This window comes from Hyla sarda, chromosome 11, assembly GCF_029499605.1.
Source record: "Hyla sarda isolate aHylSar1 chromosome 11, aHylSar1.hap1, whole genome shotgun sequence".
Classification (NCBI taxonomy): domain Eukaryota; kingdom Metazoa; phylum Chordata; class Amphibia; order Anura; family Hylidae; genus Hyla; species Hyla sarda.
The window spans coordinates 102,415,188-102,428,743 of NC_079199.1; the positions used below are offsets into that span (position 1 = coordinate 102,415,188).

General features: G+C 40.3%; 1 protein-coding gene across 3 annotated transcripts in view; it reads right to left on the reverse strand.

The window, feature by feature from the left end:
- LOC130295768 (protein-L-isoaspartate(D-aspartate) O-methyltransferase-like) overlaps window positions 1-13,556 on the reverse strand; it is a 134,896-nt gene that overhangs the window by 1,563 nt on the left and 119,777 nt on the right. For 2 of the 3 annotated variants that reach the window (XM_056546853.1, XM_056546854.1), the window contains exons 2-8: window positions 7,998-8,149; window positions 7,238-7,342; window positions 5,395-5,426; window positions 2,659-2,763; window positions 1,929-2,049; window positions 564-649; window positions 180-349 (exon numbers count right to left, since the gene is read on the reverse strand). In XM_056546853.1, the coding sequence (XP_056402828.1) occupies window positions 180-349; window positions 564-649; window positions 1,929-2,049; window positions 2,659-2,763; window positions 5,395-5,426; window positions 7,238-7,342; window positions 7,998-8,149 (771 nt within the window). The remainder of the gene's footprint in view (window positions 1-179; window positions 350-563; window positions 650-1,928; window positions 2,050-2,658; window positions 2,764-5,394; window positions 5,427-7,237; window positions 7,343-7,997; window positions 8,150-13,556) is intronic. The other variant, XM_056546852.1, reaches the window with a different exon arrangement.

The following is a 13,556-nucleotide window of genomic DNA, read 5'->3' on the forward strand; positions in this document are numbered from 1 at the left end:
ACATGACTAGGACGGACTCGTAATGTAAGTCTATGGGACAGTCCTACTCACGTAATGGAAGCGCTATTCCCTCCCAACTCGTTCTGCTGGTCGGGGTCTGAAGTTTCTGACATGTCCCTAGGACATACATACAGTTTTTATAGGTTCACTATTGATAAAGTTCATAAGGTTGTTCTTACTTTGGCCATTGCTTTTTTTTGTCCGTCAGAGGAACGTACATGACGCCCATTAAGCGAACTTTGGTGACCGTCCCGGCACCATCCTTATCATACTGCTCCAGGAACTGGCTGCCACCCTCGGGCCCCACGGGCAGGATCAGTCGTCCACCAGGCTTCAACTGGTTCAGCAGCTGCTCAAGATACAAGAATCAGACGGTCAGTGATCAAATGGGAACCCCAGAAAGAATTCCCAGCACCGGCTGCTGCTTTTTTAAAAGCTTTTTTAGGATTTATTCACACATGGGTTTATACATAACACACAAGACGCATTTCGGCATATCGCCTTTGTCAGTCTTTACAATATGATCTGCTTATGGAATCGGATTTCCGATGATTTTCATTTACCTCCTGTGGGACTGTAGCAGCTGCTGCCCCAACATGGATGGCATCATAAGGGCCTTCTTCAGGATAGCCCAGCCGCCCATCACTGACTGCAAGCATAAGGGATAGAAGCGTTAAGGGTAGGTTCACACCTGCAGGATTTGCTGCATATTTTCTACCGCTGATTTTGCTACCCGTTGAAATGTATCATTGTATCCATAAATGTAGGGCTATTATGTAGCCTATAAATGTAGGGATATAATGTACCGATAAATGTAGGGATATAATTCACCTATAAATGTAGGGATATAATGTACCTATAAATGTAGGGATATAATACACCCATAAATGTAGGATATAATACACCTATAAATGTAGTGATATAATGTACTTCTAAAAGCAGGATATAATGTACCTATAAATTTAGGGTATAATACACCTATAAATGTAGTGATATAATGTACTTCTAAAAGCAGGATATAATGTACCTATAAATTTAGGGTATAATACACCTATAAATGTAGTGATATAATGTACTTCTAAAAGCAGGATATAATGTACCTATAAATGTAGGGATATAATGTACCAATAAATGTAGGGATATACTGTACCTATAAATGTAGTATATAATGTACCTATAAATGTAGGGATATAATGTACCTATAAATGTAGGGATATAATGTACCTATAAATGTAGGATATAATGTACCTATAAATGTAGGATATAATGCACCTATAAATGTAGGATATAATGCACCTATATATGTAGGATATAATGCACCTATAAATGTAGGGATATAATGTACCTATAAATGTAGGGATATAATGTACCTATAAATGTAGGATATAATGTACCTATAAATGTAGGGATATAATGTACCTATAAATGTAGGATATAATGCACCTATAAATGTAGGGATATAATGTACCTATAAATGTAGGATATAATGTACCTATAAATGTAGGGATATAATGTATCTATAAATGTAGAATATAATGTACCTATAAATGTAGGATATAATGTACCTATAAATGTAGGGATATAATGTACCTATAAATGTAGGGATATAATGTACCTATAAATGTAGGGATATAATGTACCTGTAAATGTAGGATATAATGTACCTATAAATGTAGGGATATAATGTACCTGTAAATGTAGGATATAATGTACCTATAAATGTAGGATATAATGTACCTATAAATGTAGGGCTATTATGTACCTATAAATGTAGGGATATAATGTACCTATAAATGTAGGGATATAATGTACCTGTAAATGTAGGATATAATGTACCTATAAATGTAGGATATAATACACCTATAAATGTACGATATCATGTACCTATAAATGTACGATATATTGTACCTATAAAACGATGGACTTACCCAAGAGCTTCACCCGCCCGGAGCTCAGTAATTCTGGATCATCCTGATTGACGTTCTGAATAGAATCCAGGACCAGTTTTTCAATGTGATCGACTCCAATTACCTTCCCCGTGACACCGACCTGAGGACAACACAAGAGTCTAAGATCGGGAACATTTTCATCATTTGTCACATGACGAAAGTTTTGATCTGTCAGGGTCTGGGTGCTGAAACCCCCACCAGTCACTATATTGCAATGTTTGCAAATGACTTCTATTAAATAATCTTTACCCTTCCAGTACTTTTTAGCAGCTGTATGCTACAAACGAAATTCTTTTCTTTTTGAATTTCTTTTTTGTCTTGTCCACAGTGCTCTCTGCTGACACCTGATGCCCGTATCAGGAACTGTCCAGAGCAGCAAAGGTTTGCTATGAGGATACGGGCATCAGGTGTCAGCAGAGAGCACTGTGGACAAGACAAAAAAGAAATTCAAAAAGAAAAGAATTTCCTCCGTAGTGTACAGCTGCTAAAAAGTACTAAAAGGATTAAGATTTTTGAATAGAGGTCATTTACAAATCTGTTTAACTTTCTGGCACCAGTTCATTTAAAAAATAAAAAAAAAGTTTTCCACCGGAGTACCCCTTTAAGGACTAAACTTTACATCAAAATGTGGAACCTGGTAAAGTCTTGTTCACATGTGGAGAGTTCAGGAAGGGGAATGATTTTGTCAGTGTTAGAATAGGAGACTTACCATTCTAGCAAAGCAGGCGGTGAGGTATCCGCTGCCCGAGCCGACATCCAGCGCCCTGGCTCCTTCCTGCAGCTTGTCCTGTAACAACTCCAGTGCGTGTGCATGCTGCAAGACAGAGGGAGAGTGCGGTGACTGCGTCTATTACCTGGATCTCATTCTTGCTCATGGATATCGCTCCTGCCTTACCCTTTGGATATATCACTTGGTACCTGTTGTTCTACACCCGGCTCTGTCTGCCCAGGATATTTTCTGGGTGGACATTCCACAGGCAGCGGGCACCGGCAGAACATGACGGCGCTAGGACCGCATGGAAATGTGTCGTCTTCATAGACAGCAATGTATTTCCGAGCAGATTCTGCAGAAAGGACTGACATGCCAATTCTTTCAGCGGAGGTCGGAACTGGTATTTCCACAGCAGATGTTTTCACCGGGGAAATTCCACTGTGTGTGAGCGCTGCAGCAGAATCCCAATGCAAACAATGTGACTCTGCTGCAACTAAATTTCCGAGAATTTTTTCACTGGATTCAGCATGGAAATTCTGCCATGTGAACTAGTCTCATGTCTCATCTTCTAACCTGTCACATTTTGATGAGGCCCTTTGGCGCCATTCCTGACTACACCGCTGCTCTGTCAGCACTATCGACACAGACTGTAGCCTTTTCGGTGGATGTTGTACTGGAAATCTGACTGGGACAGTCCATAACTCTGCTTAGGGTATTAAAAGAGTACTCCGGCAAAAATGAACTCATCCCCTGTCCACAGGATAGGGGATAAGTAGCTGCTCGAGGGGGGGTCTGACAGCTGGGGTCCACCGCCATCACGGAGATGGGACCCCGGCACTCTCAGTGAGGAGCGTTTGTGGTCTATCGGTAGACGGCACACGTTTTCTCCATTTCTATGGGAGCGCCGATGATGCCGAGAGCTGTACTCGGGTCTTTTCGGCTCTCCCATAGGAATGAAGGGAGTGTGTGCCGGCTGCAGCACGCGCTCCTCACTGAGTGCCAGGTCCCGTCCCGGTGATCACGGGTGACTCCAGAGGTCAGAACCCCCCACGATCAGCTACTTATCCCTCTCCTGTAGATAGAAGATGTTATTTTTCACTGGAGATCCCCTTTAATGGTGAAAGTTCCTTAGACTCGCCACTCCAGTCAAGCCAGCGCCGAACCGATTGTGACTCAGAGGAGTCCACATCTCCTGTGAGAAACATTAAAAGTACAAAAAAAACACTAAGAAGTAGATTTATCAGGTTCCGAAGATTTTTTTTTTTTGCATAAAAAAGTTGCATGTGCGACTTTTCTATACATTCTGCGACTTTTAGAGTTTTGCTTATTCCAAAGCACATTTCTGAAATCTGCTCACGTAGTAATTATTTTTTTATTTTTATTTATGAAGAAAAAAAGTCACATCTCCATTTAAAGGGGTACTCCGGCGCTAAGACATCTTATCCCCTATGCAAAGGAGAGGGGATAAGATGCCTGATCGCGGGGGTTCCGCCGCTGGGGACCCCCGTGATCTTCCACGCCGCACCCCATTAGAATGAGCCCCCAGAGCGTGTTCGCTCTGGGTCTGATTACTGGCGATCACGGGGACAGAGCATAGTGACGTCACGGCTCCGCCCCCCTCCAATGCAAGCCTATGGAGGGGGCGTGACAGCTGTCACGACCCCCGCGATCAGGCATCTTATCCCCTATCCTTTGGATAGGGGATAATATGTCTTAGCGCCGGAGTACCCCTTTAAAAGTCGCATATGTATTCCAGGTCCAACCTGGCTTACAGAAAGTGCAGACGTCCACAGAAAAGGACAGTAACACCCACTGTAACAACTGTTCTTGTTCTGAATCAAGAAACAAAGTGACTACATTAATGTTAATTAATTATATAACTAATAACTATTAATTTTAAGGTTGAAAATACACACTGCACACCTTGTTAATTTTAGGACACGTACATGCTGGCGTACCCACTAAATGTAAAAATTAATATTGTGTTAAAATAGAATAAGGCACAAAATAATTGTGTAAGAATTTTTACAGACTACGTAAATAACCCATATGTGGCACTAAAACTTTTCCTTAAAAAAAAATTAAAATAAAAAAAAGAACCATCCATAGTAATACAGCTTCATGCACATTTTGGGGTGGGTAACGTACAGAGCCATTTTTTTTTTGTGTGTGTGGCTTCACTATTGTTTATGTGCCTGTTGTTGCTGCGCCGTTTTCCTTCCTGACGTAAACTCCGGCCTCAGCGCAGCGACACAAGACTCCGCCCACCAACGTCACAAAATGCTGCCTCAAAATTAAACAAAAAAACCTCCAGAGTCCGGATATTCATGGTGCGGCATAGTATGTTTTTAATATTTTTTTTATTTCTGAGGAGGGGGGATGGATTGCTGCGGGATAGTTGGAGTGCAGCTATTTAGTGCCATTCAGGGTGTCACCCATTGCGGTACGCCCCCCCCCCCCCCCTCCCTGTCACTTTCTAGCAACGCTTCTGGTAATAAAGGGTTGATAACGAACTTCGGCTATTAACATAAAGGGAAAACTTTTCTGCTTTAAAAAATGCTTTTGTAAGCGGGTTTCACGGGTTTTGCTTATGTGCGATTTATTTATCAAGGTCGTGCGACTATTTGATAAATAGGTCACATGGAAGCAAAAGGAAGTTATAAAAAAAAAAAAATAGTCATATAAAAGCCAAACGTATGAAAATAATAATAAATCTCCTTCTAAACCACTCACCATGTGGGGCGCACTGATCGTTGCCTTGTATCCTGTAAGACAGACAAGTATCCAGTTATTATTGTGGGTAGACACTTACCGTATATACCAGTGATGTAGTCCAGTCATCAGGTGTGAATCCTACAGGTTCTTTCTCCAAAGGTCACAATCAGAGGCGCCCTGACGCGCCAGGTAATCCGCTCTCTACACGGAGCCAAGCAAAGATCGGAATAGACGCTAAAGATGACGTTGCTAAGGTGGGGGTTCGCACTGCATTTTGCGTTTCTGTGTATCTTAAAGGGCACCTTTCATCAAAAAAACTTTTGATATATTATAGATTAATGTATGCAGAATAACTTTCCAATTGCATGTTATTAAAAAATATGCTTCTTTCTATTTAATTTTCCACTTTGAAGAAATGACCACTAGGGGTCTCCCTACCAGTCCTTTTTTTTATTTATTTATTTTTTTATAGATTTCAGACTCATGCTGGAGTCCTAAATCTCAGACTGCAGCCGGGACACAGACAAAATCCCTGGCAGGGAGCAGTGCTGAGCTTGTCTGTGTCCCGGCTGCAGTCTAAGATTTAGGACTCCAGCATAAGTCTGAAATCTACAAAAAAATGGACTGCTAGGGAGACCCCTAGTGGTCATTTTGTCAAGTGGAAAATTAAATAGAAAGAAGCATATTTTTTAATGACATGCTATTGGAAAGTTATTCTGCATACATTAATCTATAATATATCAAATTTTTTTGGGATGAATGGTACCCTTTAAAAGGTTTTATACACTCAAAAAGGTAAACTAAAAAAAATATATACGTTAACAGATGCTGCAGTACATACAGCGGAATCTGCTTACTATTGATTTCCGTTATTTAAAAAATCTAAATAAAAATATATAATGGAATATAAAATAAAAAATGTAAAAAAAAATCTAAATAAAAACACATAATAAATATAAAATAAAAATATAGTAATAAAAATATATAAAACAAATCTAAATAAAAATATATAATAAATATAAAATACAAATCTAAATGAAAATATATAATGAATATAAAATAAAAAATATAAAAAAAAAAACTAAATAAAAACACATAAATATAAAATAACAAATCTAAATAAAAATAAATAAATATAAAATAAAAAAAATAAAAGTATATAATGAATATAAAAAAAATACATATAAAATAAAAAATAAAAATATATAATGAATATAAAATAAAAAATATAAAACAAATCTAAATAAGAATACATAAAAAATATAAAATCTAAATGAAAATATATAATGAATATAAAATAAAAATATAAAAAAATAAAAATACATAATAAATATAAAAAATGTAAATAAAAATTATATAATGAATATAAAATAAAAAATATATCTAAATAAAAATAATAAATCTAAAACAAAAATCTAAATAAAAGTATTTAATAAATATAAAATAAAAAAATGAATAAAAATATAAATAAATAAAAAAGGACTGCAACACATACTTTTTTTTTTTTCCTGATATGCACCATAGCGTAGTTGATTTACAGATAAGTGAAAAGTAAAAGGCGCCGAACTTGCTCCAAAGTGGCACCTTTGTTAATGGATACCGGAGCCCAGATCAAGCAGTTGCGTGGAGCAGTGTTTCCCAACAAGGGTCCCTCCAGTTGTTGCAAAACTACAACTCCCAGCATGCCCGGACAGCCGTTGGCTGTCCGGGCATGATGGGAGTTGTAGTTTTGCAACAGCTGCAGGCACACTGGCTGGGAAACACTGGTCTAAGGTATATGGGAGTTGTAGTTTTGCTGAGAGTTGTAGTTTTGCAACAGCTGCAGGCACCCAGGTTGGGATACACTGGCGTACAGACTCACCTATACTCTGGGGAGAATCCATATAGGGGAAATTCTTTATATAAAGGGCTCGATCTGTAGCCATCAGGACGTCCTGCACGCGCTGAGATCGGATCACGCCATTTTCTACAAGAAAAGATTAGATCAAAGTAAAAGTAGCGTCCAGCAATGTGTAAAGTACCAAAAAATATTTAAAAACTATGCAGAAAGAATGTCACTGCTCTTCTACCATCTGTCAATTCAGGGTAATTTTTTGTATTTAATATTATTACCGGTATATTTTTTAACCAATGAACTTAATGCATTATGTGTCATCAGAAAATGACATATTAGGTTTTTGTATTAAACAAATTTTTTTTTAAAGAATTTTCGGAGATTTTTTCTTTTTTTGCTGTTATTTTTCCATTTTACTATCTATATATTATACTGTATAATAATCCTGAAATCTTGCAGTACTTATTCTGGCCACTAGGGTTAAATGATTTGGACTGATATTAAGCTGAGACTTCATGTTCCGTTTGTAATGATAGGGAGGAGGCTGTTGGAAAGTGATCTGTACAGCATTACATTAAATACAACACCAGTAGATAGAGAAGACTACAGATGATGCTCAAAGCTCAGCCTCCCCCTCCCCTGTAGAATAGCCTTTTTGCAGGTCACAGAGCACGCTCCTCCATACAAAGAATAGGGTCTGGAGATGTTCATTGTGTCTTTACGGCACGATATCCCGGTAACGGTATCTGCAGACACCTATGGAGATTGGAAAGAACAAGACACTTACTTCGTAGGTTGTTGATGAGATCGGCGTGCGTTTTCCCACTCGAGGTCCAAGCCATGACTCTTGAGAGCAGGAGTCCGAATGGTAGAGTAATGGTGGCCAGTCGTAAGAAAGAGCTCATGTCACAGAACTGGCGAGGGGGTCCGCAACCTACTCTGCCAAAGAGAGAAGTAGCAGAGTATTAAGACGTGATCGGAGCATTGATACGTCATCAGCCATCTCTCCTGATCCCCCATACACATGATCAGAGCATTGATACGTCATCAGCCATCTCTCCTGATTCCCCCATACACATGATCGGAGCATTGATACGTCATCAGCCATCTCTCCTGATCCCCCATACACATGATCGGAGCATTGATACGTCATCAGCCATCTCTCCTGATCCCCTCCCCCATACACATGATCGGAGCATTGATACGTCTTCAGCCATCTCTGCTGATCCCTCCCCCCATACACATGATCGGAGCATTGATACGTCATCAGCCATCTCTCCTGATCCCCCATACACATGATCAGAGCATTGATACGTCATCAGCCATCTCTCCTGATCCCCCCCATACACATGATCGCAGCATTGATACGTCATCAGCCATCTCTCCTGATCCCCCCTACACTTGATCAGAGCATTGATACGTCATCAGCCATCTCTCCTGATTCCCCCCCCATACACATGATCGGAGCATTGATCGTCATCAGCCATCTCTCCTGATTCCCCCATACACATGATCGGAGCATTGATACGTCATCAGCCATCTCTCCTGATCCCCCATACACATGATCGGAGCATTGATACGTCATCAGCCATCTCTCCTGATCCCCCATACACATAATCGGAGCATTGATTCGTCATCAGCCATCTCTCCTGATCCCCCATACACATGATCAGAGCATTGATACGTCATCAGCCATCTCTCCTGATCCCCCATACACATGATCGGAGCATTGATACGTCATCAGCCATCTCTCCTGATTCCCCCCCCATACACATGATCGGAGCATTGATCGTCATCAGCCATCTCTCCTGATTCCCCCATACACATGATCGGAGCATTGATACGTCATCAGCCATCTCTCCTGATCCCCCATACACATGATCGGAGCATTGATACGTCATCAGCCATCTCTCCTGATCCCCCATACACATAATCGGAGCATTGATTCGTCATCAGCCATCTCTCCTGATCCCCCATACACATGATCAGAGCATTGATACGTCATCAGCCATCTCTCCTGATCCCCCATACACATGATCGGAGCATTGATACGTCATCAGCCATCTCTCCTGATCCCTCCCCCCATACACATGATCGGAGCATTGATCGTCATCAGCTATCTCTCCTGATCCCCCATACACATGATCGGAGCATTGATACGTCATCAGCCATCTCTCCTGATCTCCCATACACATTATCGGAGCATTGATACGTCATCAGCCATCTCTCCTGATCCCCCATACACATGATCGGAGCATTGATACGTCATCAGCCATCTCTCCTGATCCCCCATACACATGATCGGAGCATTGATACGTCATCAGTCATCTCTCCTGATCCCCCATACACATGATCGGAGCATTGATACGTCATCAGCCATCTCTCCTGATCCCCCATACACATGATCGGAGCATTGATACGTCTTCAGCCATCTCTCCTGATCCCCCATACACATGATCAGAGCATTGATACGTCATCAGCTATCTCTCCTGATTCCCCCATACACATGATCGGAGCATTGATACGTCATCAGCCATCTCTCCTGATTCCCCCCCCCCCATACACATGATCGGAGCATTGATACGTCATCAGACATCTCTCCTGATCCCCCCATACACATGATCGGAGCATTGATCGTCATCAGCCATCTCTCCTGATCCCCCATACACATGATCGGAGCATTGATACGTCTTCAGCCATATCTCCTGATCCCCCATACACATGATCAGAGCATTGATACGTCATCAGCCATCTCTCCTGATCCCCCATACACATGATCAGAGCATTGATACGTCATCAGCCATCTCTTCTGATCCCCCATACACATGATCGGAGCATTGATACATCATCAGCCATCTCTCCTGATCCCCCATACACATGATCGGAGCATTGATACGTCATCAGACATCTCTCCTGATCCCCCATACACATGATCGGAGCATTGATACGTCTTCAGCCATCTCTCCTGATCCCCCCCATACACATGATCGGAGCATTGATCGTCATCAGCTATCTCTTGGGTAGTTGAAATCTAACATATCCAACCCCTCTCTCTGCAAAACCAGGGGACTTATGGGAAATATAGGCAGCATTAGGAAATCATTTCTGTGATGAAATTGCAATCAGTATAGCTAAAAAAAAAAAAAAAAAACATGCCTGCCACAGAAGGTAAAACAGGTAAGCACAAGGCATACACAAGAACCACTGCATTATTCTCTAATAAAAGCCTATGCTGCACTATATAAGCCAAAGCCCCAGAGTGTCTGAATCACGGCCTATAAACACTAAGGTTAAATACCAAGGAATACCGAACATATCCAAATGTTAAGAATTATTCCTGCAGACGTCATCGTGCGATTACACCGCACTTCATCTTATGACAGTCGAGGGAACCGCAGCGTCAGCCATGACATCTCGGGGAACATCTGGGAAGATAATGTCCTCTCTACTCTCTGACCCAAGAGAGACACGAGCACATAAACCACCCAGACGTGCCGTCTACCTCCCCGAACCCTGCAGGGTTTATGTGTTCAGGGTAACACAATGTGACCTAGTATTGCGATGAACAGATCTTAAGTGGTTATTGGACGCACCTATAATAACAGGGTTAAAAAAAAACATGGCCGCTTTCTTCTGGAAACAGTGCCACTCATGTCCTCAGGTTGTGTGCGGTATTGCAGCTCAGTTCCGGTGAAGTGAATGGAGCTGAATTGCAATACCGCACACAACAGTACACTGCAATACATCACCTAAATGACAATACATAACTAAAATGACAGTACACTGCAATACATCACCTAAATGACAATACATAACTAAAATGACAGTACACTGCAATATATCACCTAAATGACAATACATAACTAAAATGACAGTACACTGCAATACATCACTAAGATGACAGTACACTGCAATACATCACTAAAACAACAGTACCCTGCAATACACCACTAAAACAACAGTACCCTGCAATACACCACTAAAACAACAGTACCCTGCAATACACCACTAAAACAACAGTACCCTGCAATACATCACTAAAACAACAGTACACTGCAATACATAACTAAGATGACAGTACACTGCAATACATAACTAAGATGACAGTACACTGCAATACATAACTAAGATGACAGTACACTGCAATACATCACTAAGATGACAGTACACTGCAATACATAACTAAAATGACAGTACACTGCAGTACATCACTAAAATGACAGTACACTGCAGTACATCACTAAAATGACAGTACACTGCAATACATAACTAAAATGACAGTACACTGCAGTACATCACTAAAATGACAGTACACTGCAATACATCACTAAAACAACAGTACACTGCAATACATCACTAAAACAACAGTACACTGCAATACATCACTAAAATGACAGTACACTGCAATACATAACTAAGATGACAGTACACTGCAATACATCACTAAGATGACAGTACACTGCAATACATCACTAAAACAACAGTACACTGCAATACATCACTAAGACAACAGTACCCTGCAAAATAATTCTAAAACGACAGTACACTGCAATACATCACTAAGATGACAGTACACTGCAATACATCACTAAGATGACAGTACACTGCAATACATCACTAAGATGACAGTACACTGCAATACATCACTAAGATGACAGTACACTGCAATACATCACTAAGATGACAGTACACTGCAATACATCACTAAAACGACAGTACACTGCAATACATCACTAAAACAACAGTACACTGCAATACATAACTAAAACGACAGTACCCTGCAAAATAATTCTAAAACGACAGTACACTGCAATACATCACTAAGATGACAGTACACTGCAATACATCACTAAGATGACAGTACACTGCAATACATCACTAAGATGACAGTACACTGCAATACATCACTAAGATGACAGTACACTGCAATACATAACTAAAACGACAGTACACTGCAATACATCACTAAAACAACAGTACACTGCAATACATAACTAAAACGACAGTACACTGCAAAATAATTCTAAAAGGACAGTACACTGCAATACATCAGTATTAGTACACACAGTAGCATTGCAGTGTACTGTACAAGAGATTCCATGTTCCAATTCAGGGAAGGGGACAAAAAAATGGAAGTTAAAAGAAAATGATTGATGACGGTGAAAGTCATCAGTAAAAAAAGAAACAGAAACAACTCAACACCATTATGGGTTTTTTTTGTTTGTTTGTTTTTTTGACACCTCGTCTTTTAAAATACTTGGATTAACAAGTGATCTAAAAAGTCCCATCTCCCCCCAAAAAAAGGTATCAATAAAAACAACAAATATATATATATATTTTTAGCTAGTAAGACAAAAACTTTATAAATTCGGTATTGCTTCAAGTGTTATACCATAAATGCTGTAAAGAAAATGAAAATAATTAAAGAAAAAAAAATGCAAAATTTATTTTTTTTTTTTATAAAAATTTGCAACTGTAAAATAAAAGGAGGAGGAAGAAAAAAAACACAAACGCTTTCAATAAAACTCTCTGCGGCCGGGAAGGGGTTAATAGTTTAGGCGGTAAGTCTTAAAGGGGTACTCCATTAGAAAACATTTTTTTTTTTTATCAATTGGTGCCAGAAAGTTAAACAGATTTGTAAATTTACTTCTATTAAAAAAAATCTTAATCCTTCCAGTACTTATCAGCTGCTGTATTCTCCACAGGAAGTTCTTTTCTTTTTTTAATTTCCTTTCTGTCTGACCACAGCGCTCTCTGCTGACACCTCTGTCCGTGTCAGGAACTGTTCGGAGTAGGAGGAAATCCCCGTAGCAAACCTCTCCTGCTCTGGACAGTTCCTGACATGGACAGAGGTGTCAGCAGAGAGCACTGTGGTCAGACAGAAAGGAAATTGAAAAAGGAAAAGAACTTCCTGTGGAGCATGCAGCAGCTGATAAGTACTGGAAGGATTAAGATTTTTAAATAGAAGTAAATTTACAAATCTGTTTAACTTTCTGGCACCAGCTGATTTAAAAAAAAAAATATTTTCCAGTGGAGTACCCCTTTAAATAGAGTTGCAACTCTCCAGCTCTGGGCGAAACTACAACTCCCAGCATGCTCTGACAGCCGAAGGCTGTCAGGGCATGCTGGGAGTTGTAGTTTCGCCCAGAGATGAGCCATAGGGGCCATAAGGGCTTGTGAGGGGCAACACTGGTTAAGGTAAAGCTGAGAACTACAACACGTGACTTGGTACACAGACTGCAGGCGTCTGGGCATGCTGGGAGACGTAGTTTGACATCTGAAATGCCGCGCAGGCGCAGTAACAGCGGTCCAGCATGACGCTTCCATAATGTAAAGCTATGGCGGC